This window comes from Cheilinus undulatus, linkage group 5 (assembly GCF_018320785.1).
Source record: "Cheilinus undulatus linkage group 5, ASM1832078v1, whole genome shotgun sequence".
In the NCBI taxonomy this organism is placed as follows: Eukaryota; Metazoa; Chordata; class Actinopteri; order Labriformes; family Labridae; genus Cheilinus; species Cheilinus undulatus.
In genome coordinates this window covers 4,707,789-4,733,365 of record NC_054869.1, presented here as the reverse complement: position 1 = coordinate 4,733,365, position 25,577 = coordinate 4,707,789, and the positions used below count along the sequence as shown (strand labels likewise).

At 39.3% G+C, this 25,577-nt stretch overlaps 1 protein-coding gene across 1 annotated transcript; it reads right to left on the bottom strand.

The window, feature by feature from the left end:
• Positions 1–8,937: 8,937 nt before the first annotated feature.
• On the bottom strand, positions 8,938–25,211 carry LOC121510239 (chromaffin granule amine transporter). The gene is made up of 17 exons (XM_041788202.1): positions 25,115–25,211; positions 18,652–18,754; positions 18,375–18,567; positions 18,173–18,297; positions 15,973–16,031; positions 15,808–15,891; positions 15,636–15,728; positions 14,872–14,961; positions 14,643–14,686; positions 14,461–14,521; positions 13,445–13,540; positions 13,238–13,316; positions 12,933–12,984; positions 12,602–12,665; positions 12,339–12,458; positions 12,085–12,218; positions 8,938–9,048 (listed from the first exon to the last, which is right to left on the bottom strand). Exons 1-17 carry the CDS (start codon positions 25,209–25,211, stop codon positions 8,938–8,940), a joined length of 1,605 nt encoding a protein of 534 aa, XP_041644136.1.
• Positions 25,212–25,577: the final 366 nt, after the last annotated feature.

Below are 25,577 nucleotides of genomic sequence, written 5' to 3'. Positions count from 1 at the left end.
CTCATAATTCAGATTTTTCTCTTGTAAACATTTTCCCTTTCAGAATTCTGATTTAACCCCAGCGTTCTGTTTCTAATTTCATAATTGTGACTCTTCTACAGAATTCTTATTTATTTTCATAATTTTGACTTTTGCCATATAATTCTTACCCTTTTACCCGATTGATTAAATCTCATATGTCTAACTTTTTTTCCCTAATATTCTGACTTTTAACATAATTCTATCTTTTGTTCTCATAATCATAAACTTTTGTCCTCAGAATTCAAATTTGATTTTTATAATTCTGACTTAAATTTCTACATTAAATCTTAGCACTTTTATTTTTTATAATACTGACCTTTTCTCAGAATTCTGACTTTTTTAATAATTTAGAGTCAAATCTCATAACTGACCCTTTTTTTCCTCCAAAATCAGAATTTGTCTCATAATTCTGATTTTTTTTCTTCATAATTGTGGCTATTACTAATGTTATGAATTAAATCTCTCATCCGACTTTTTCTCAGAATTTGAAAAATAAAAAAGTTGTGTCCTCCTCCAAAAGAATCATTTTCCATAGCTGTTATCCTTGCATTTTTGTATCACATTTATTGTTGGCTGGATGAATGTCTGTTTTTCTGCTGGTGCCTTCAGTATGAACATAGAAGAAGCTGAATTGTGGACATTAGGCCTCCGCTGTTAGCTTCAGAGGAGGTAACAGTGTTAAGGTGCTGAGATAGGATGTTGGGAGCCAGCAGATCTCAGTCCCCTGTGGATCTCCCACTGTGCTGTGCTCTCTTGCGCTCCTCAATGCCAAAACTCACATACCCCTTTTCCACAGAGCCAGTTCCTTGGCTGATGTTGGGCCAAGCTGGAGCCAGTTCCCAGTTGGTTCAAGAACCACTAGAGGAACTGTTCTGCTTGTCTGTGGGCTGGAACTGGATAGAGAGCCATGCAGTTACATGTGTAAGTATTATTAAAATATTTGAATCCCATCCCTAGCCACAGCTTCTTTCTAGGGCTGTCACAGAAATGCTCTGTGAAAACACAGGTAATCATTTATCTAACAACAGTAATGACTAAACACTATGGAATCATGCCTGTGTGTGTGTAAAAACACCATTAAGTTGTGGTACAGTTTTAAAAACATTAGACGGTGATCAGTTTAAAAAACATGAGAGCCTCTGCATTCATGTTTATACACGTTGAACAGATCAGAGAATCAGTGTGAAATCAAAGAGGCTAAATGTGACCATCAGACGCACACGTTAGCGGTGTCTGTGGTGAGATTAGCAGCAGATTAAAACACAATCTTCACATCATAACACAGATTTTTTAACCTCCTGTTTAACTTAAATCAGAAGCAGAAAATCAAAGTTAGAGACTGAAACGTTTCCTACCTGTGCACACAGACACGACCACATCAGAGCTGAAACACAAAGGGTTAAACACCTTTGATGACTCCACACAGGTAGATTAGGTGTGTTTATTCATGTTTCAAAGCAGGAGGAACTGTTTTGAAGCTGTTTGTGTGTGTGGGCTAATGCTGTGATCTGCTGTCAGAGGATGTCATTAACACTGATTTATATTAACCACACTCACTTCAAAAACTATTATTAGCAATTATTTTATCTGATTAAAGTCCATCGTTTTTTGTTTTTTGTTTTTTTTTTTTCAAAACCACAGTCTTGTTTTTCCTGTTAGCATCAAACTATCAGCTAGCCAATACAGGCTAACTCCTCTTTTTGGTTCGTTTCCTTATTTTGACATAAATCTTTGCCTAAAAAACAACAAACGAATTATGAGTTTATGAGGATAAGAGGATAAATACACCTACTGTGTGAATTTTAAATCACAGGGTTATCTGTTTTAACACAAAACGTGCTAATAACAGGCTACAGATTAGGTAATACTGGGGTTTAAGCTGCAGGGATGTGTTCAACAACACATCTATTATTGAACTCACACTCTCATTTAATGGTTGGGTATGTAATTATAAATCAGCTGTGGAATTTTTAGCCTAATAGCTGGTTAGGTAGAGGTTTTTACTAAGCTGAGGGATCAGGTTATCTTAGAGTTTATGTTTAGCCTTAGGCTACGTTAGCCTAAAAGTTAATCATCATTTTTTCTTCCCCAGTAATATTATAAATCAAAGTACTCCTTAAATGTGCATTTTTGGGGGGATTTTTGAGTTTTTTTCTGTGGGAATTTGTGCCCATTCATTCTGTGGAGCATTTATGAGGTCAGGTACTGATGTTGGACGAGAAGACCTGGCTCGCAATCCTTGTTCCAGTCAGAGTTGAGGTCAGGGCTCTTTGTGGACCAGTCAAGTTCTTCCACACCAAGCTCATCAAACCATGTCTTTATAGTCCTTCTTTGTGCACTGAGGCACAGTCGTGTTAGAATAGAAAAGTGCCTTCCCCAAACTGTTGCCACAGAGTTGGAAGCAAAGCATTGTCCAAACCCTAAAAAACAGTTCCATACCATTAGCCCTCCTCCCCCTAAACTTCACACTCGGCACAATCCGGTCTGGCAGGCAACGTTCTTCCGGCATCCACCAAAACCAGACTCACCCATATGACTGCCAAACAGAGAATCGTGATTCATCACTCCACAGAACACGTCTCCACTGCTCCACAGTCCAGTGTTGGTGTGTTTTACATCACTCTATCTGGCGCTCTGCATTGGACTTGGTGATGTGAGGCTTGCATGCAGCTGCTCGGCCATGGAAACCCATTCACGAAGCTCCGGCTGCACAACCCCTTACCCTGACCTCAACCCCATCCAGCACAAATGAATGGGCACAAATTCCCGCAGAAACACTCCAAAATCATGTGGAAAGCCTTCTGAGGAGAGTGGAGGCTGTTAAAGCTGTAAAAGGGGGACAAACTCCGTATTTTAGTTCATGTATTTGAATACAGTGGCATTACAGTGTTGGTGAAATGGTAAGGCAGCCAAATACTTTTGACCATTTAGAGTATAATCATAGAAGAGTTACCAAAATAATCCACCGTAATACTCTGTGTAATTATAGAAAAATTCACTTTTTTAAGTCAGGCGTTCAACATGTTAGGGCCTGCTGTAAACATGAGCATTTAAATACAGGTGCTGCTTTCGTATCAAGCCTCAAGTGAACATTTGAGGAACTGCAGTTATTTTTTACACTTGTAGACTGGTTTAATTTTTTAACACTAAGGCTTAGTCAGTATGTAGGCGAGTTTTCTGTCTTCTGGTGTTTAGTCCTTATGCAAATAGCATTTAAGATCACTGGAAATGCTCTTTTTAGTCAAGGACAAGCTGCATTTTAAATACTATTCTGAAAGCAGGCTCATATTAACAGACGACATCCTGTGAGTCAGACTATAAAAACTTTAACTGCTGTTCGACTTAACATTTACATGATCTGTCCTGTGTAATATTAAAGGTTTCCGTTTTATTCTAACAGTATCTGAGCTAGTCCTCGTAATGTTTTGTGTGTTTGTTACTGTGAAAGGACTCTTTATGAAAGCCTCTCCGTGGGCCTTTCATCAACTTCCTGTTTACTGTTCCACCTGACCGAGCGTCTTTCTGTCGCTGCGTTATTTTCTCTGACGAAGGCGCCGTCACAGGAAATTAAAGAGCAGATAAGAAGCATGTGAGCACACACACATAAAAAAGACACACCAGCTGATTTCCATCCGGATGCTTCTGTCAGGCTCACAGTTGGTGAAACATGTGATCAACGGGTCCAGGTGAGGACAGACAGACGCACACAGACAGGTGAACAGCAGGTTTTAATGGTGACAAGATCAGAGGTCAGATACAGACTCAGGTACATGTTACACGTCAACACTATCAGGAAAAAAAGGACGATAAATGACAAGTAAAGGAAAATGTTTTGCAAAACAAACTCATATTATCATGGAAAATTGCTCAATCTGCCAAAACAGATTTAAAAAATGAGGGATCTTTCTTTTAAGGAGGTTAACAATATTTAGTTTTTCACCTCAACAACCTTAAGCAATACTTTATGTTCTCTAACTGTATGAAAAGTTGTTAAGGGGGGAAGCCCTGTTTATTTAGAGTTTATTTAAGTTAAAATAAGATGTTAATTAAAGAGGCTGTAAGAGTGAGGCTGTAAGAGCTAGGCTGGCATTTTTATTGACCAAAAAATAAAATCTAATGAATATTTGTGATCCAACAGATCATCTCTGGGCTGCACAATAAGTATTCAATGCTGACTTCCTTCACAGGATTCTGGAGACAATCCCAGTCAGATAATACCGCTATATGTGGAGTTTGCATGGTCTCCCCATGCATCTGTGGGTCCTCTCTGGGTACTCCAGCCTCCTCCTACTGTCCAAACGTGCTTGTTTATCTAAATTGACCGAAGGTGTACAATTTTTAGTGTCTCTACAAGTCAAGGCAGTCATGCTGCAGACTGCATATCTCAGATGTACCCCTTTGTAGACCAGCGCAGTGAGATGCTGCATCTGTCAAAAAAAAAAAAATACTCACTAAAACATTAAAAAAAATAATAAATTTGACCTGCAACCTGATTGCAAAATATTTGATTAGGTCAAGTAAGTATTTTGCTTACAAGAAAAAAGCTTGTCCTCCATGAAAACACTCTAACACAGCTAACATAGCTAAAAGTAATAAAGCTATGTTAGCTACTTGGGAAAAAGTAGCTAACATAGCTAAATCAAGAGCTATGAAGCTACATAGGTAATGTAACTACACTGCTAAAAGTAAAGCTAGCGAAAACTAAAACTAGGTATTGTAGCAACACAACATAGCTGAGTCTAAAGCTCAGCTATGTTGCTTATATAAACTAAATAAACAACATTAGTATTGTAGTTACACAACTATTGTACAATAATAAGAAGTACAAAGCAAACGAACCTATGGTGACTAATAAAAGATGTAGATCTTGTAGCTACATAGCTAAATCTAAAGCATACAAAGCTATGTAGCTACATAAACTATGTAAGCTACATAGTTAACATAACTGCATAACTAAAATAGCTAAATCTAAAGCGAACAAAGCTAAATTAGCAACACAAACTATGCAAGCTACATAGGTAATGTGGCTAAAGCTAATGAAGCTACGTAAACTATGTAGGTATATCTATGACTAATGTAGCTAAATCTAAAGCTAATGAAGGTATGTGAGCTACTTAATCTACTTATTGTAGCTACATGGTAATGTAGCTAAAGCTAAAGTAGCTACTTTAGCTACGTAAACTACATAGGTATTGTAGCTACATTCCTAATGTAGCTAAATATAAAGTAAATGAAGCTATGTTAGCTTTGTTAACTGCATAGGTATCATAGCTAGTAATAATGTAGGTTAATCTAAAGCACTGTAGATAATATAGCTTAATACAAAGCTAATGAAGATGTGTTTGCTACATTAACTACATAGGTATTTTAGCTTCATAACTAATGTAGTTAAATCTAAAACTAATGAAGCAACATGAGCCAATTAATCCACATAGGTATTGTAGCTGTATAGCAATTTAGCTCAAGGTAAAGAAGCTACTTTAACTATGTTAACCACATAGGTATCTTGGCTACATAATAATGTAGCTACATCTAAAGCAAATGAAGCTTTTTAGCTACATTAACTACATAGGTATAGTAGCTTCATATCTAATGTAGTTAAATCCAAAGCTAATGAAGCTACATAAGCCACTAAATCCACGTAGGTATTGTAGGTATGTAGTAATCTACCTCAAGCTAAAGAAGCTACTTTATTAGGTATCATAGCTACGTAACATAACTCATGTAGCTAAATTTAAAGCTAATGAAGCTATGTTAGCTATGCTAACTGCTTAGCTATCATAGCTACAAAATAATGAAGCTAAATCTGAAGCTAAAGAAGCTGTTAGCTGCATAAAACACATAAGTATAGTAGCTACATAACTAATGTGGCTAAATCTGAAGCTTATGAAGCTACATTAGCTACATCAGCTACATTGGTATCATAGCTTCATAACTTATATAGCTTATCTAAAGAAAAATAAGCTATGTTTGATTATGCTGCAATTGCTAAAGCTAGTCTTTCTTTAGGCCAATGTTAGCTTGACTAAGCCTTCATTTGGGTTCAGCTGAAGCTATCGTAGCTCAGTAGATCATATGTAGTAATGTTAACTGCATATACAGGTACATCTCAAAAAATTAGAATATCATGACAAAGTTCAATATTTTTTGTCACTCTTCTGAAAGTGAAAACCATACATTATATATAGACTCATCACACATAGAGTGAAATATTTCAAGCCTTTATTACTTGAAATGTTGATGATTATGGCTTATAGATAAGAAAACCCAAAATTCAGTGTCTCAGAAAATTAGAATATTACATAAGATCAATAAAAAAAGGATATTTTCAACAGAAATGTCAGGCTTCTGATAAGTATGTTCATTTCTATGCCTTCACTTCTTGGTTGGGCCTCCTTCTGCATGAACTACTGCATCAGTGTGGTGTGGCATGGAGGCGATCAAGCCTGTGGCACTGCTCAGGTGTAACGGAAGCCCAGGTTGCTTTAATAGTGGCCTTCAGGTCATCTGCATTGTTGGGTCCGGTGTCTCTCATCTTCCTCTTGACAATACCCCATAGATTCTCTATGGGGCTCAGGTCAGGCCAGTTTGCTGGCCAATCAAACACAGTAACACCATGGTCATTGAAGCAGCTTGTGGTACCTTTGGCAGTGTGGGCAGGTGCCAAGTCCTGCTGGAAAATGAAATCAGCATTTTCATAAAGCTTGTCAGCATAAGGAAGTATGAAGGTCTCTAAAATGTCCTGGTAGATGGCTGCATTGTCATCTACCATCTACAGTCATCACTGACTGTGGAAACTTCACACTGGACTTCAAGCAACATTGATTCTGTGCCTCTCCACTCTTCCTCCAGACTCTGGGACCTTGAAAAGTGGAGAGGACCAGAATCAACATTGCTTGAAGTCCAGTGTGAAGTTTCCACAGTCAGTGATGATTTGGGCTGCCATGGCATCTGCTGTTGTTGGTCCACTGTGATTTTTGAAGTCCACAGTCAACGCAGCCATCTACCAGGACATTTTAGAGACCTTCATGCTTCCTTCTGCTGACAAGCTTTATGGAGATGCTGATTTCATTTTCCAGCAGGACTTGGCACCTGCCCATACTGCCAAAGGTACCAAAAGCTGGTTCAATGACCATAGTGTTACTGTGCTTGATTCTGACCTGAACCCCATAGAGAATCTATGGGGTATTGTCAAGAGGAAGATGAGAGACACCAGACCCAACAATGCAGATGACCTGAAGGCTGTTATCAAAGCAACCTGGGCTTCCGTTACACCTGAGCAGTGCCACAGGCTGATCACCTCCATGCCACACCGCATTGATGCAGTAATTCATGTAAAAGAAGGCCCAACCAAGTATTGAAGGCATAGAAATGAACATACTTATCAGAAGCCTGACATTTCTGTTGAAAATATCCTTTTTTTATTAATCTTATGTAATATTCTAATTTTCTGAGACACTGAATTTTGGGTTTTCTTATCTGTAAGCCATAATCATCAACATTTCAAGTAATAAAGGCTTGAAATATTTCACTCTATGTGTAACAAGTCTATATAATATATGGTTTTCACTTTCAGAAAAGAGTGACAAAAAATATTGAACTTTTCATGATATTCTAATTTACTAAGATGTACCTGTATCAGCTTTAGCTCGAGCTTACAATGCTAAAGCAACATCACTTCTTCTAAAATGGGTCTTAACATAATTTAGTCATGGGTTAGACATCAGACCTGATGTCTTTTTTATTTACAAAATGTTTCCTCGTTAGTAATGTTTGCAGTGTGGTTATTTCATTAATATAGCTGCCAGACTTTGTTTCTAAATAGAGTTAAATGTTAAAAAAAACTTCTATAATGTCCTTTCTGTTCTGACAGCTGCAGTTTCTCACTGTAGTGGTCTGCAAGAGGGGATGTCTGAAATATGAGTTCTGCAGCCAGACAAGGGTGTACCCTGCCTGTCCCCCAACTGTGACCTCAAACAGGATAGTGGTATAAATAATGGATCGATGCCCACTGTCTAAACTGTAACATGTTTGTGCTTCTGTACATTTTAAAGCTTCAGTCAGATAAAAACTTTGTAGACAACTGTCAGAGGATAAGGTTTATGTTAAGATTTTAAATAGTAAATAAGATTTAAATGCATGCAACCCATTACAAAGTGTGTTTCCTCTGATGCTGCCAAAAATAAAAGCATGCCTGAAAAGTATGTACAGACACTTTGGTTAGAATTGACTTCAGTAGAATAAAAAAAAATACTGGCCTATAGATTTACTCAAGTGAAAGTAAAAAGTGAGTACTGAGAAGCTACTGAGGATTTATAAAGTTAAATATGATGTTTCCTTTATAGTATCAACATGAGAATGTGGATCTCTGACCAGGCAGTTCAGGTACAGTCATACCTTTATAAGACAGTAAAATGCAACAGCTGTTTTGGGATGTGATGTGGAATCATTCTCTTGCTATGTGATGCTGTGTAGTCAAAGCCATTTTCATGTTATTGAAGTAAAAATTAGTAAGCGTGAAATAACTTGTTTCAAAATGCACTTAAAGAAGTAAAATCAAACAAAAACTACTAAATTCCAGTCATTTGAGTAAATGTATTGGTTACTTTCCACCTCTGCTGCAAAGAAAGCAGCCTAAACCCCCCTCCATGAACTGATAAATCAGAGGTAGCTGCAGAGCAACAAGCTGTCCTTGTAAACTGACATTTTAAAGAAGAATCAGTTAAATTTAACTTGAATATTGAGGATGTGTGAAGGGCTCCTGTGGGCTTTTTCTGTGGTGATGTTCAGTTTAAGAAGAGTCTGCTCTGCTCCGACTGTGACGACAGGAAGTCTGATTATGGAGGTCAAACATGTTCAGAGACAACATCACAACATAACATCTTCAGCAGTGTGTGTAATCAGTGTGTGGGTGTGTCACTCTTCTGTCTCTTCTTCCTCGCTGTAGTCGCTCAGAGGAAACTCTCGACTCTCTCTCTGAGTGTTGTAGCTTTTCCTGTGCATCACACACTCCTGATCGATGATGGCCTGTAAGAGAAACAATCACACGGTGGATCAATAAAGCAGCCTGACTGTGTGTAATCAGTGTGTGTAATTGGGAGTTTATTAGGAGGAAACGTTTCCTCTGCAGCTTTGAAGCAGCATCCTCTGATCTGTGATCAGTCTAATCGCTGTGTAATGACTTCACAAACACTTTGGCTTCAACATCACAAACTCGCTTCCTGCTGATGTGTCGGGACCTGCAGCCACACTCGGGCTGTGTGAACAGATTTTAATAAGCGGTGTGAGCCGTTGGCTGTGTTAACTTCTTTGCTGTTGACACAGTGTTTTTGGGGATCCGTTCAGGATGCAGAAACCTGAATCCTGCAGCTGTTTGGGCTCCAGTGAGTTTCCAAAATCTGTTGAAGGTTCAGAAGAAATCCAGCTGGCATCATGTGATTTTTTAACGGAGAGTTTTAAAGTTTCTAGTAACAACATGTGGCTGGACAGGCTCAGTAATGAATAGAGGAGGGAACAAATTTAAATGATTACTGATGCTTCTTTTTGACATACGGAAAACAAACAAGTGGATATTTTTAAGTGTCAGAAGCACCTGCCGAGGGGTTGCTGTCAGACAAGCATTTCAGCTTGTGTCCTTTATCAAAGCCAAGAATCAGATTGCCAACAAATTCTACCAATGTGAACAAATAAATAGATGTTCAAACAAGGAAAACATGGTGCTGTATTTATCATTTTCCTGTCTATTTTGTCCAAGAGCTGCGTACAGCTTGTGGAAGAAAAGGCTAGCCCTCTTTTTTCTAGATTCTCTGAGATGTTTGATCAGGAGTGAGACAAGGCACTCTCACAGGCAGTCTAAAAGCCTTGTTTTAGTCATATCAGCAAGACATAAACTGTATGTGAGCAGTTAAAACTGGTGCAAGAGGATTAACATGTAAAACTATCCAAAATAGACCTGAGATCTTTGCATTCTATTAGTTTCATGTGTAAAACACATTTTTTTTCAGTTGTATATTCTGATACCAAAGTTAAAATAAGGGTAACCTTTAGTCTTGTTCTTGTGAGCCCAAAACTAGTCTCATCTCATCTAGTCTCATCTTGTCTCTACTGATCAGTTTTCTCTCGTCCCGTCCCATTTATCTTGTCTCAGCTCATCTTTTTTTGTCTTGTCTCGTCTCATCTTGTCTCTTCTCAACAGTTTTGTCTCGTCTCATCTTGTCCCCTCTCATCTGGTCTTACCTATTCTAGTCTTTTCTCATCTCTTTTTTCTTGTTTCATCTCATTTCCTCACATCTTATCTAATCTCATCTCAACTTGTCTCTTCTCATCTAATCTTTTCTTATTTCATCGTTTTGTCTCGTCTTTTTTTCTCCTGTTATCTTCTCACCTTATCTCATGTCATTTCCTCACATCTTCATTCATCTTGTCTCATCTTATTTCATCTCATTCCATCCCATCTTGTCTCATGTCATCCTTTCCCGTCTCATCTAGTCTCATGTAGTGTCTCAAATAGTCTCATCTCATCTCATCTTTTCTCATTTCATCTTGTCTTATATCATCTGGTCTCACCTAATCCCATCTTCTCTCCTATTATCACATCTTTTCTTGTCTTGGATCTTCTCATCCTAGCTAGTCCCATCTTATCTCACCACCTTTCATTTCATTTCATTTCATCACATCTTGTCTCATTTTATCTTATCTTATCTTGTCTCACCACATCTAGTCTCATCTCATCTCTTGTTTCATCTCATTTCTTCATATCTTGGCTAGTCTTATCTTGTTTCATCTTGTCTGATGTCATCCTGTCTTCTCTTAACTCGCTTCTTGTCATCTCCTGCTTTCTCATTTTATCTTGTCTCTCCTCATCTCCTGTTGTCACGTCTCACTTCATCTTATCTCATCTTGTCTAGTTTTATCTTGTCTCATATTGTTTCATCTCATCTCTTATTGTCTTGTCTCATCTTGTTTTGTCTCCTCTAGTCTCATCTCATCCCATTTATCTTGTTTTAGCTCATCTTATCTCATCTTGTCTTATCCAAGCAGCAACCTCCAGTACGGGGGGTGAATTTTTTGTACCACAATCGTTTGGATTATATTTAGGATGAAAGCTGATTGGCGCGTCTCATTTGATTGACAGATAGCTCGGCAGGCAAAGGCTCTGTTTCTGTCAACCAGAATGCTAGCTAGCAGGCTGACAGGAAGTCCCGCTTAGGGGGTGGGGTGTTAGGTTGATCCAAAGTTCGGTTGAGACAGAGATTTCAATATGGAAGCCTATTGTAAGCAGACGACTGACATCCCACAGGGTTTGTCCAATTCTTCCTACAGTCTATGGTCTCATCATATCTTGTCATGTCTTGCTTCATCTTGTGTTGTCTACTCTGGTCTCATCTTGCCTCATCCCATCCTATCTTGTCTCAGCTCATCTGATCTTGTCTTGTCTGATCTTGACTAATCACATCTAGTGTCATCTCATGTCTTCATATCTTGTCTAGTCTTATTTTGTTTCATCTTGTATGATGTCATCCAGTCTTGTCTTAATTCCTCGTCATGTCCTGTTTTCTTATTTCATTTCATCTCCTGCTTTCACGTCTCACCTCATCTCTTCTCCTCTCATCTTCTCTTGTTTCACTTTGTCACATCTTGTCAAGTCCTATCCCATATCATCTCATCTTATTTTGTTTAATCTCATCTCTTTTTGTCTTGTCTCATTTCATCTTGATTGGTTTCTTCTCCACAGTCTTGTCTTGTCTCATTTTGTTTTGTGTCCTCTGGTGTCATCTCGTCCCGTTTATCTTGTTTTAGCTCATCTTGTCTCTTTTCGACTCATCATATATTATCTTGTCTGTTCTCATCAGTCTTGTCTCACCTCATCTCATGTTATCTAGCCTGGTCTCATCTTGTCTTGTCCCATACTATCTTGTCTCAGCTCATCTGATCTCATCTTGTCTGATCTTGAATCATCACATCTTGTCTCATCTCATCTTCTTTTGTCTTGTCTCATGAGCTAAGCGTATCGTCACATCCCTACTGCATGTGCATGCTGAGACATTTTAGATTCATATTTACCATTTTCTCCTCTCTCACAGCTGGGTTACGTAACAGGAAGCAAAGCGGAGCATACATGATGTTGATGACCCCGATAAACACCATGAGACAAGGGAAACCTACTGCCTGGACCAGAGCTCCCCCTGTGGACGGTCCTGGAACAACACAATGATTTATAGCTATCATTTTGGTAAAGATGTGCAAGTCAAGCAAACAGAAACATGCACGTATAGAAAAGTATGTAAATGTGTATTTGGGTTTGTTTTTGTTGTTACCGATAGCAAACCCCATACACAGCGCCACGTCAGCGATAGCGTAGACACTGCCGTAGACGGAGGCGTGACGGATGTCCACCAGGTAGCCCATGATAGCCATCATAGAGGAGTCGACCATGCCTGATGGAGGACAATAAAAAGTGTCTACATCAAGGAAAGTACTAAAGCTGATATTTTTGACATTTCTTTTAACTTCATAACCTTTTTCACTAAGAAAAAACTTCTGTGAATGAGATACTGTGAGGTAATGTGTTAATAGTCACCTATAGCAAAGCCAAGACCTCCATTTGGTCCAATCAGACCGTAGATACTGGTGGCAAAGGGAACCTGAAACACAGACAGGAAAAATAACAATGTAAAGAAATGGCACCTAGAGTTGAAGCTACTCTGCAGACAAAAACAGACCGATTGTTAAATGATTGAAAAATGCTGGATGGAAAGAATGATTGATAAGCTAATGAAAGGATGGAGCATTCATAGGTGGAAAGATATGAATGGACTGACAGATTATTGGATCGATGGCACCAATTGATGATTATAATTATACAATCAATTATAATTACTGATAATTAGGTGGATGATTATTGTACTTACACATAGCAGACTGATGCCAACAATAAACATCCCTATCATTGAGCAGAGCCACCTGTAGAGACATAAAAATACCCATCAACCCTCAGTCTGTTGGTCTGTTTCTGTTTCAGAGACAGTTTACCAGAACTCTCCAGGATCAGGTCTGAACACGAGCCTGACTCTCAAGAAAAGTAAATCAGTTAATCTGCTGATTAAACCTCTTCCTCTTTGGCACTGAACGTAACATCAAACACAGAGTCAGAGTGATGGACAGAGACAGATGTAGGCATTCATGCTCACATTCACATGCACTAGCACACACTGACCGTCCCATCTTGTTGGCCAGAACACCAAACAGGTTTGTTCCTATCAGGTAGGAGACACTGGCAGGGAGGAAGGCCATACCTGCAACAGAACACACCTGTTACTGAGAGAGACGTAAAAGAAAAAGTGCCTTGTATCCTATCATTTTACTTAATTGATAGAATAAGAGCTATATAATTATAAACCAGTGTATATATGACGTAATGTACCTAATTGCCATTTTGGAGAACACATGGTCTGCATCATCCAGATGGGTAGAGTCGGCTCAAGGATGGCAACACCCATGTTGGCGAAACATAGAGAACCTGCAATTAATCAATCATTTGGGAGTGAAATGATCTAATGCGGCACCATGAGCTCTTTACGACAGGTTGGTGCCTGACCATTTATAGGCTACCAATGCAGAGAAGCTAAAACAGGAGTAATCTCTTGTCTTCGTTCTGGTCACTATACTTGCTGCAGCATTTTGGACCAGCTGAAGGGTCTTCAGTGACTTAATAGGAAAGCCCAATAGAAGAGAATTCCAGTAATTTAACCCAGAGGTAACAAAAGCATGGAAGAGTTTTTCAGCATTGCTCTGAGACTGATTTTGGTGAAAGAAGGCTGTCCGTAAAATTAAAGGACACACCCTGATTGAATAGAACTCCCAGGTTTCTCACAGTGATGCTGGGCGTCAGGCTAATGCCGTCTATGGCGGTTACATTATTTAAAAAAGCCTCTCTGAGGTTCAGGGCCAAGCTCAATAATCTCAATCTTGTCTGAGTTAAAGACCCTGTAAAGTGATAATAAATCTGTATTCATGTCTGTTGTATGACAGGTCACTGTGTTATGAACCCCCATGTCAAATTTCAGTAAAATAATACATCTCTGCATTTATAAATTTAAGTTTCAACATCAAAATGAGGCAGTAAAATCTGCTCCAGGATGGTGTGGGCGTGTCTGTTGAATGAGATGAAGCCACGCCCACTCAGGAGAAATACGATCCTCTCAGATTAAAAAAAAAAAAAGCTACAATCTGGATCGAGGACAGAATTCACGCCATTAGCCTTCCCCTTGACCTTAAGTTGACCTTATGAGTACATGAGACTGGCTGCTGTGGGGATCAACGCTCCACCTCCTCCATGTAAATAGGCAGTATAATCAAAATAAACATCAAATCATTGTTCCTCAAACACGTTTTACCTAACATTTCATCATGCTAATAAGACTCATGTCAGTGTCTTACCTGCACTGATGAGGATGTACGGATCTTTTAACAGCGTCACTAACGGCGTCCCTTCCACACTCTGAAACAGAAACTGAAGCTCATTATTCTGATCCAAAACAGGCCTCACTGACAGGCAGCAGACCGCCGTTTTCACCACATCAAGCTGGATCAGATTTGTCATGATTTTAATGTTGTCTTACCCCAGGAGAGATCTTTGAGGGCTGCAGGATGAACAGCTGTAATACTGAAATACCATAAAATCAGAGCAGTACTTTAAATATAACAAAACAAATCTGTGGAAAAGGTTGAATATAAGCTTGTGTGGATCATTAGCATGATAACGATTATAAAGGCCATGATTGAAAACAGGAGGACAGGGAGTTCATACTGCAAAAATCTATCAGAGCCTTGGAAGATTTTCATCATTACCTCCATCAAACACAGCGAGGAAGGCCAGGATCAGAAAGGGGGCGCTCTTCCCCACAAACTCATACATCACACTGCCAAATGGAGCTCCAACTGAAACAAATATGCACAGACAGGAGGACAAATATGTTTTTATCCCTCTCTGATTTCTACAGTGCATTAAGAAGTATTCAGACCCTCAGCATTTTTTCAGTTTGTTATGTTGCAACCTGGGGCTAATATCCAAAGGAAAAAAGGTATTTCTCTCATGAATCTACACTCAGTGCCCCATCATGACAAAGTCAAAACAGAATTTTAGAATTTTTTGCAAATTAAAAAAAAATGATTGAAATATCACATTGACATCAGTATTCAGCCCCTGTTTCTCCCATTTCTCTGGATCTTTGCTGAGATGTTTCTACACCTTGATTGGAGTCCATCTGTGCTGAATTAAAATGACTGGACATAATTTGGAAAGGCTCACACCTCCTCATAGAAGGCCTCACAGTTGACAATGATACCAGAGCAAAAACTAAGCCATGAGGTCTGAGGACAGGATTGTTGACAGGATTGGTCTGATTGACAGGCACAGATCTGGGGAAGGCTACAAAAAAGTATCTTGCACCGAAGTTTCCCAAGAGCACATTGGCCTCCATAATTCTCAAATTGAAGAAGTTTGTCGTGACCAGGACTCTTCAAAGAACTAATCACCCAGCAACACTGAGCAATCGGAGAAGAAGGGTTTTAGTAAATGTGAGTGAATGCATGAGAGAGTTTGTGTGTCTCACTCAGGACTCCCATAGCCAGTCCTCCCAGTGCTATGCCCATAGCGATTCCTCTCTCCTCGTCGTCTGTGTACACACTGGCCAACATACCCAGACCTACACCCAAATACATAAAGAAATCATGATAATAGTGGGGGTAAACATGTTTGTTTCAATGTGAAAGTTTAGCTCTGACCTGCTACAGAGGAGAAGGAGGAGCCGATTCCCTGCAGGGAGCGAGCAAAGAAGAGCAGAGCGTAGGTCCCTGAGAAGGCAAACACTGATATACACAAGAACACAGTTATCATTAGAAACTCCTTTATAGAAAACTTTGTCATCAGCACGCTTTCCTGTGACTTACTGATAGTCGAAGCAAACATGATTATGAAGCCAGCAAACATGGGGATGTGATATCCAACCCTGCAGAAAACAAAAGATAGTGTACTAAAGATATACTTTTATTGTCCTGCATCCGTGGCATCTGTAAGGAATCAGCTGTTTTATGCCATGTTTAGGTTTATGAATGTTTTTTTTCCTTCTTCAAAGAAAAGAGCTGTTGCCACTTTTTTGCCTCTGATCAATTATGATGATGTTTTATACCAGGGGTGTCCAAACTATGGCCTGTGGGCTAAATGCGGTTCAATTTTGATTGGCCCGCAGAAAATTCAAGAAATAAAACTAAACATGACCCACATTTGAACATGGAGCTTGTGCCTGACTGTATTTTACTTTGTAGTTTCAGCACAAGGTGCAGCTACCATGCTGATTCTGTAAACAAACATCTCAACAAAAAAGATTTAATGATGTTTTTTTTAATTGTGCGACTAAACTGGAACAACTTTGTACATGGGAAAAAATATTGGCAATCAAATAATCTCTTGTTTTCTAACTCCCTGGTTAGTTTTGGCAGCAGGACCAATAATATTCTAGGGTGGAGTCAGTGGTAGCTAGGACCAAACATGGCCCCCTGGAATCTAGTCAGCATCCCCAAAAACCTGAAACTGATTGTCTATTTTACTTGTCAGCCAATAATTTGAGCATTTAGCATTTAGTTCAGGCAGGCCACGGAGTCAAGGTCTTCCCTGATCAGCTGATCTAATGCAAGCCCTCATCAGCTGACGGCCAGCTGATTTGCTCTAAGTACTTTATTGGCCAATCGCTTCCATGCTCTCATTTAAACTGCTCTAGCCTGGCCATACTATGTCACTCTCTCTGCAAGCTGCTCTCAGAACCCCCTCCACCCAAGCTCCTCCTTTATTCTGCTTCTGGCATAAATGTCATACACATGGCCTTGTGGATGTTAAAGTGTATGTGGCCATCAGTGGAAAAAGTTTGAACACCCCCGGATATGCTTGCCAGTGTTGATTTTGGCAGCTGTTTTATATTTTATTATAAGTGTCTTTCAGTTTTAGTCACATTTAAAAGATTTAGTCAAAAACATTTTTATCTAGTTTAGTCAACACAAATCCTTACATTTTAGTCTTTACTTTTATTCAAATCATTTATTCTCTTTGAACTAATTCATCAGTCAAATTGTAAAATAAATATAAATTCAAAACACCCAATCATTGGCAATCAACACTTTTTAAGACTTAACTGTGCTTAGCCAAAGCAACCTGTTGGCAAAGTGAAGTAGGCTTAAAGTTTATGACATCATCTAAAGAAATTCAAGAACAGATGAGGAACAAAGCCATTTACATCTATCAGTCTGGAAAGGATTACAGACATTTCTAAGGCATTGTGACTCAAGCGAGAGCCATTATCCACAACTGGAGAAAACTTGGAACATCGGGGAAACTTCCCAGGAGTTTAATCAAGGTGTCTGGACAACCCAGAACAACATCCAAAGACCTGCAGGCCTAGCTTGACTCAGTTAATGGCAGTGTTCGTGGTTCAACAACAAGAAAGAGATTTTGAGGTGCTGACTCTCATCCTGACGGCTTTGCACTAAGCCAGAAACCATCCCAGTACCTGCGGGTAGAAGCCAACAGAACCACATCGTCTGCAAAAAAGCAGAAATGGGACTCTGAGTCCACCCAAGCGGAAACCCTTCTCCCCGTTGCGCCTTGAAATCCTGTCCGTGATATTCACAAACAGAATCGGAGACAAGTGTCAGCCCTGAAGGAGGCCAACACGCACTGGGAACGTGTCTGACTTTGTGCTGTGAATGTGGACACAACCATCGGAACTCCATATTCCACACACATTACCCCCATGAGACACAGTCGTAAGCCTTCTCCAAATCCACAAAACACATGTAGACTGGATTTAGAAGCTCTTAGCCCCTTCAAGGAGTCCTGCAAGGGTAAAGAGCTGGTCCACTGTCCAACGACCAGGATAAAACCTGCATTGTTACTCCAGAACCTGAGTTTCAACAATCGGTAGGAGCCTCCTTTCCAGCACCTTAGAGTAAACTTTCCCCGAGAGGCTGAGAGCCTCAAAATTCACCTCATAAAATATGTGACTTGCTATAACTACACGAAAATTTTTCTCAAAACACATCACTGAATTTCTCATAAAGTTAATGACTTTTTGTGAGAGGGAATCAGCCTTTATGATACCTGTTAGTGAGCGGACCGACAAAAGGATTGACGAGCAGCTGGACGAGAGCTTTAGATGCAAACAACAAACCAACACGAACATTCTCCTCCTCCAGAAACACGCTGTCCTGAAGACAGGAGGACTCCTGCAGCAGAGGAGAAGAAGAACTTAGAACCTCACGTGTAATAAAGATCAATCAGGGTCATGAAGAAGTCCACCTACTGTAGCGTTGGCGGTCTCGTTGATCTGCAGCTCTGTGGTCAGGCTCGTCTGCTCTGTCGTCTCACTGTCGATTATCGGTTCAGTCTGGATGTCGTGTAGACTGAAGGTTGTGTTGTCAAACAGAGACAGCAGAGGAGGGAAAGAGGGAGATGATGGGGGGCTCTGCTCTGATGGTGTGCCCAGGATCAGTGCACTACGGCTGGGCTGAGAGGGCTTGGAGGTCGAGCTGGAGGTCTGGAGATTTGATAAAGGGGGCTGTTGAGGCGCTGCACCCAACTGTGGCGCACTGAGGCCGGGGAGAGGGAGAAGGGATGGCTGGGCGGTCTGAGGCTCTGGACTTGGATGCTCCATGGCATAGAGGAAGGTCGGGACAATCGGCACTGGAGGAGAAAATATTCCATTAATCTCTGCCATAAATACATGTCTTCTCCTCACATGAATCTTCACTTTAGGAGCATGATGGATTTGAAGTGCCCACTAGTCCAGCACTAACATTTTAGTCTCATTTTAGTCTCCTTGATGAAAACTACACGTCGTTTTGTCAAAGTTTGCATCACCAAAGATCTGTTTTTAGGCTGTCATAGGCTAGTCCCCCTCATGAAAAAGGTAGTCGGCATAAACTTTAAAATGAGTTGGTCTATGAAAAGTTGAAAAAAACCATAACAGAAGTTTTACATAACTTTTGAATAGATGCTCTAATAGGTTGAGTAAAAATAGAAAAATATGTTCACAAGTAAGAATGGTCAGGCCATAAGATGATAATACATTTTATACATTTAGGCAACACTTAGTTAAAGGAATATTTAGGTTTTTAAGTTGGGTTGTGTGAGGTATTTGGCAACGGTAGCGGCATTTGCCAGAGATATAAGTGAAAACTGAGCTACACACAGAAGAAGTAAAATTCAGAAAACACAACATCTGTGTGTAGCTCAGTTTTTTACAGCTACAGTAACTTGTTGCATAACTACCCAATATGAAGCAGTATTTATTTTAATTCAGTTTGCACATTCTTTGTTATAAAACAAATCAAAGATTTTTTGTGTTAAACTTTAACATTAAAGACCCTGTAAAGTAAAATCTAAGGGTTTTGTCTTACCGCACAAGATATGTTGAATTAAGGTTTCTGTGAATATGTGAAAACACTGAGATCTACATGTGACTGAATTCGGGAGTTAGGCCATTTGAAGGTTTAAATTTGGAAGGGGGAAATATGTGGGCTGATGATGTCACCAACCCACGACGGGGAATAGCCCTGTTCCCCTAACTCTTCAATGGTATAAAATCACAGAGCAGTTCATCTCAGTCCAGTCTGTTGTTAGCTGATGTCACTGCCTTTACTGAAAGTTAACAGTCAGTTAAATGCTGTTTTTTTGTTCATTGTGAGGTAAATTTGCCACGTCTATCAGCCACAGTGGTCTATGGATCATTTAAAGCATCATAACAGAAATCTGAAACAGAAAACTGATTTTGTCTCTTCTCTGGCACAGAGTCAAGCAGCTGCACTCCGGTTATAAGGTCACTGTAAGGTCAAGGGGCAGGCTGATAGTAGGAGTACCTTCCTCCAGTCAGATTGTAGCACATTTTAAAATGTGACAGGGTTGGTCTTTCTTAGAGTGGGCGTGGCTTCCACTCATTCAACAGACATGCCCACACCACCCTGGATCAGATTTTACTGCCTCCTTTTTCATGATTTTGAAGTTTATTTTAATAAACTTGGAGACGTTTTATTTGACTGAAATTTGAGCAAGGGGTTTATAACACACTGACCTGTCGTACAAAAAAATCTAAATACAGATTTATTATCATATTACAAGACCTTTAAAGTTAAAATGTTGCTGTATGATGTGGAAATGCAAGTAAAAATCCAAATAAATGTTACGAAACAAAAAAATCCTTACTTTGAAAAAAAAAATGACCATGAATGCCCAATGTTACGCATATGTAACTTTCCAGATCTTTGTCTGTATTTAAAAACAAATTACAAATGTGTTCTATGTGGTCTATTATATTATTATGGGGGTTTTATATTCCCCATAATGTTCCTTTAAGGGGAAATGTGTAGGGATTCTCATGGGTTGAAGGAGGAACACAGACTGAGGCTAATTCTATACTATATAATCTTAAGTTTCCCATACAACCAACTTCAAAAATACCCAAATAGCAACAATCAAAACAAAAAGCATATTCACTAAACAAAAATAGGGTTTCAAGATTCTTCATATTGATTCCTTTCTTTCTACTGATTTTAATTCATGTCATTGATCACTTATATTTCATTACTGTTTTACTGTATTGATGTTTTTTTCTGTTTGATGTTTCTTTACATGTATCTTTACATTTTATCCTGTCCAGCATTTTTTGTGAACCAAGGTGAAAGGTGCAATATAAATCCAGATTAAATTTTAGTCATATCTGATTTTCCATTTATATATCAACTTAGTTTTTTTTTGGTATATTTAAAAAGTGCACTATGCATCAAACATCCTCAGGGACTGTAGAAGTCAAATTAATCGATTATCCAATGAAAAACAAGTTAAAGCTCCCTTTGTGCTATAAAAGTCATGAGGAAACACAAAAAGGGAGAGGATAAAAATAAGGTGAGATTAAACAAAAGGAGACAAGGATGAACTGAGAGCACAGACTTTAAAGTTCGATGTCAGGAGGTCAGATGTGAGCATGTGTGTTTTATGACCTCTGCAGCCTTAATGTTCAGCTCTGAGTCTAACTGCTGACGACAGCTCTGACCTGCAGGTTTTTAAATGCGTCACAAACCCGTTTCCAGCTGCTCAGACTTCATCATGGAGGAACACGTGAGGGCGATCTGCTGCTGAAACATGTCAGCAAACGACACGTGAGCCCACTAAGACCAGAGGGATGCACCATGCAGTGAGTTCAACAAACCCAGGCTTTCTTTGAGTGGGCAGGCTTGACAAAGCCTAAAGCTCCTGTTAGAGATTTCTGTTATCGCTGAGATGGTTATGAACTATCTGTTAACTTTCTGCTTCAGGCTGTTTGTGAGCTAAGCACAGGTACAATCAGAGGCTTTCTGATTCTGTCACACTGAAATAATCAGTCAGGTGACCGGGATGATGCGTGAGTGCCAGATGAGGGGCAGGAAGTGAAGAGCAGCCATTAGCTCTAAAGATTCATGCTGCAGATTTCTACTTACATGGAGTATGATCTCTACACTTTACAAAAAAGTTCAATAGATTTACCTGACGTGGAGGTGTTTACATTCCTGCAGGCCTCCTAGAGTCGAGCGTTGTCTATTCAGATGAAGGGAGTCAACAAGAGTCTGAAATAAGAAGCTAGCTGTGCCCCTTTTAACCGTTTTTCTACCTCGTTTTGTAAAATTATGCTTTTAATGGAAACTACTGAAAATACTGACACTTTTACAGCGTCTATATGGATCCACACCACAGAGGGTTGATTTACACTAATTAATTGCCATTATTGACTCTTTTTGGGGTTAAAATCGACTCTTCTGCACACTAACCAGAGTCACAATACACAGAAAAATCAGACATAATAATTCAGCTCCCATAGAGTTTAATTCAACCAATTAACACTTTACAAAGTGTTAATATTTTGACTCTCTCATACTGTTAATTTTAACACTCAGTGTTATTCTATCACACATTTGAGTGTACTTTTGATTCAGCAATATCTACATCATCAACTCTTCACACATCATTAAACATTTGTCATGCTTTGCTGGGAACACCATCTCATGTTAGAAGCCTTTGGCACTGAGGAGTATCCTAAATGATAAACACGGAGCTGGGCTACGCCCTCACTTAAGAACAGCCATCATTTATGCTTTTACGTCTCTCTTTTTTATTAGCGGGAACCCACTAAAAAAGTGGATAACTTCACTCATGGTGCAAAAACTTCGAACATCAAAAGCAACAACAACAATCCACCAGAAACACAAGTAAAGGAATCTCAACAGTGATCACTGTACAACAGGCAACATCCAAACAAGTAGAAATACACATAAACACATTACGTCTTGTTTTTCTTTAGATTCATAGAAAAGCGTTGTTTCTGCTACTTTAATGCCTCTGATTGATTATGGTGATGTTCTGCACATGCATGCACCTCATGCGTCATCTTACTTTAATTATTGTCATTATTATTACTATTATAATGGACTCAGTTGTTGTTGTTGTTGAGTTGTTCTTTTGATGAAACAGATTCTGTTATGGCTGTTACTGAGTTCTCCATAATGTCAGTGAATGCATCATGTTTGGCAGTGTTCGTGAGAAACCGTATACCTGTCTGTCATGAGATCTAGGCTTGTGATTGGTTGAGAGCGTGTGCAGAGGAGGTGCGTGTGTTCGGTGTATGTGTGCATCTCTCTGTTTTTGTGTGTGTCTCTATGGATGACAGTTTTGGCTGCATGCAAGAGTTTGAGGTTCAGGCTGCAGATTTGTTGTGTTGGCGTTGGCTACAGCCCACAGTAGCCTCTGTAAAGTTAGGAAATAAAGCCGTACAAACGGTACGACGTCTCGAGGTTGATTTAAGACAGAGAACGCTACATTATTATTATTATCAGCATTATTATTATTATTATTATTAAAACTACTATAATAATGTCATATCTTAGAGTGAATTTAAAAACAGCTAAAACTACATTTCTATTACCACCCTATTATATGTTCCCCATCTTTCTCTTCACTGCTGTTACTTTTGCTAGTGCTAGTATCAAATTGCTTCATCTTTTAACATCATACTTACATCTGTAATCATTACTAAAACAGTTTTATTGAATCCAAGAGCAATATGACTTCACTGCTATAAAAAATTAATGCTGGTCTTCTTATAAAAGGGAATAGTCTTTATTATAATAATGATTACGTTGGTCTATTATAAAAGGTCAAACCAGAGAGGAGGGTCTAGACCTGCTCTCCTTGTAAAATGGTACGGTACAGGCAATGATTGATTGATGGAGGCTAAATCACTGGCATATCCTCATTTATAAGGCTTTACTAAATCTGCCTCCATCATACTTGTGGGATTTTATTCATGTGAAAAGAGCTGGAAGCTACAGGCTCCACTCTTAGGCCTTTCAGATTGGCAGGGTTCCAGGCCGGTTCTGGTTCCTGAACCTGATTTGGAACTGGCCGGCGTGTTCAAACCGGGAAATGGATCTGAATCTGAAAATTTGGTTCTCAACTGAAACCAAAGATAGTTTGTTCTTTCTTGGGAACCGTGGCATCATCAGTGAGCGTATCACATTTTAAGTTGTGAAGACAAGAAGGAAAAAAAGACAAAGTGGTCTTCTGGGGAGACAAAATACTCGGTTGTAACCTGGGCATCAGCAGAATTCCAGGTGAAGCTGGAGAGTAAAACAAGGAACAGCACATTATATGCTGAACTTGCGTAAGAGATGGTGAAGGCTGGGTTCACCTGAACACCAGACCGAATAATTAATAATCTCAAGAAACTGAAGAAGGAATACCAGAACAGCAGGAAAGACTTGGACAAAAGTGGAGCTGGATGCATGTACATCACATCCTCCCACTTTGGTTCCACTAACCATGTCTGTCTGAAAACACTTTCTGTGGGTCAATCACAAAATCTACTTTTGCTCTCCCTCTTAAAATGGGTAAAAGGAGTTTCAGGTACGCTGCTCCTGCAGCCTGGGATCCTCTGCAGGAGACCTTGCGTTCTGGGAGCTGGTCTCTATGAATCTTTTTAAAGGTAGATTGAAGTCGCTGGAGGAAGATGCATCGGGCTGTAGATGTTTTGGCTGATAACTTTCTGCTCTGTGATTCTGTATTTGGTATAACTGTGATTGTAACTGCTCTGTTTTTTATGTCTGTCTTTGTAATTTGGGCTGCTGCTTGTCTTGGCCAGGCCTCTCTTGTAAATTAGATTTTTTTAAAATCTCATTAAGGTTTTTCTGGTTGAATATATTTAAATGAATAAATAAATATCAAAACAAGTCTAAATGCTTTGCCCAAGGACATGATGGGAAAACTCTGCCCAGAAATCCCCAAGATTTAAAATGGCAGCGTGTGAAGCTTAGACTCTACAGAGTTGGACTAACACTGGTGGATCAATACTGTCAAATAACTCAACAACTAAAGACTCAACTAAAGAATCAGAATGGAGTTAAAATTACACTTAGGAGTCAAATCAACTTTCAAATGCTTCACATTAAAATTCAAAGCCTTTGTTTTTGCTGTGGAGCTCAATGCTTCTTAGAAATTTACTCTCTCAGTGGATCTTTGTCAACTATTAAAGTGTTATCCACATATTAATGCTGTAAGGTGTAAATATTCATGGAAATAATCACTCAAAAAATGTAAATTTTGCTACAATAAAGAAGCCTTTTAGGTTTAACACCTTGTAAATGACACTTCCAGTGTCGCACCCAGATTCAGAGTTAGAGATGCTGATTTTTTACACTTGTCTTCAACTCCAACTCTTTCAAATTAGAGAATATTTTTAGAGATTTGACTCCATCCAGAGTATAATTAACACTGCACAAGCTGGAATTTCACAAACACCAAAATAATTAAGTCAGCAGAATTTGTTGTGTAGTTGCAGTGACTGGTTACAACCTTTAACTTGTTATAGATCAGACCTATCAGCACTTCAGCCAAAACAGAGTTTAGAGATCGGTCTGTAGTTATTTAGGCTTGATGGATCACCAGCTTTTAAACCTGGAGTAACGAGAGCAGCTCTCCAAGTCTCTTGTATTATACATTATTTTAGCTGCATGTACTCACCGACCACGGTGAGCAGCATGTTGTCAAGCAGCAGAGCGACACAAACCACCACCAGGACGAGTCTGGGGGAACCTCGACTCTGATGGAGCCACGCCATGTCTGCACACAGAGAACACCATCAAAACACACTGAAACATTTATCACGTTTCCAGTGCTGCTGTAAGTTTGATACAATGAGCTGAAAGCAAAGCAAAATGTCAGCAAATAAAATCAAGATTATAACAGGTTAGTTAGAGCTCAAATAATGAGCATAAAGACAGAGTGTTTGTTGACATGAGCATGGCCGTCAGTAAAGGTAAGATGCACGTCTGTTTATTTGGTTTCATAATGTCTCTGCGTCGTGATGAAGAGGAGCTGAGAGCCTTGTCCTATCACATCTGATCTTTAATAAAACTACAAGAGCCTCTGTTATTATCTCAGATATTAGTCTGAGCCTGCTCCTGCACATCCTCTGCTGTCTGAT

Bases quoted from the DNA above. Each gene is read 5' to 3' on its own strand.
- LOC121510239 (XM_041788202.1), bottom strand. From the start codon at position 25,211: ATGGCGTGGCTCCATCAGAGTCGAGGTTCCCCCAGACTCGTCCTGGTG. The intron at 18,298-18,374 runs GTAGGTGGACTT...CCTCTGCTGCAG, and splicing joins ACGAGACCGCCAACGCTACA to GAGTCCTCCTGTCTTCAGGA. The intron at 14,522-14,642 runs GTAAGACAACAT...TTTCTGTTTCAG, and splicing joins CCTCAAAGATCTCTCCTGGG to AGTGTGGAAGGGACGCCGTT.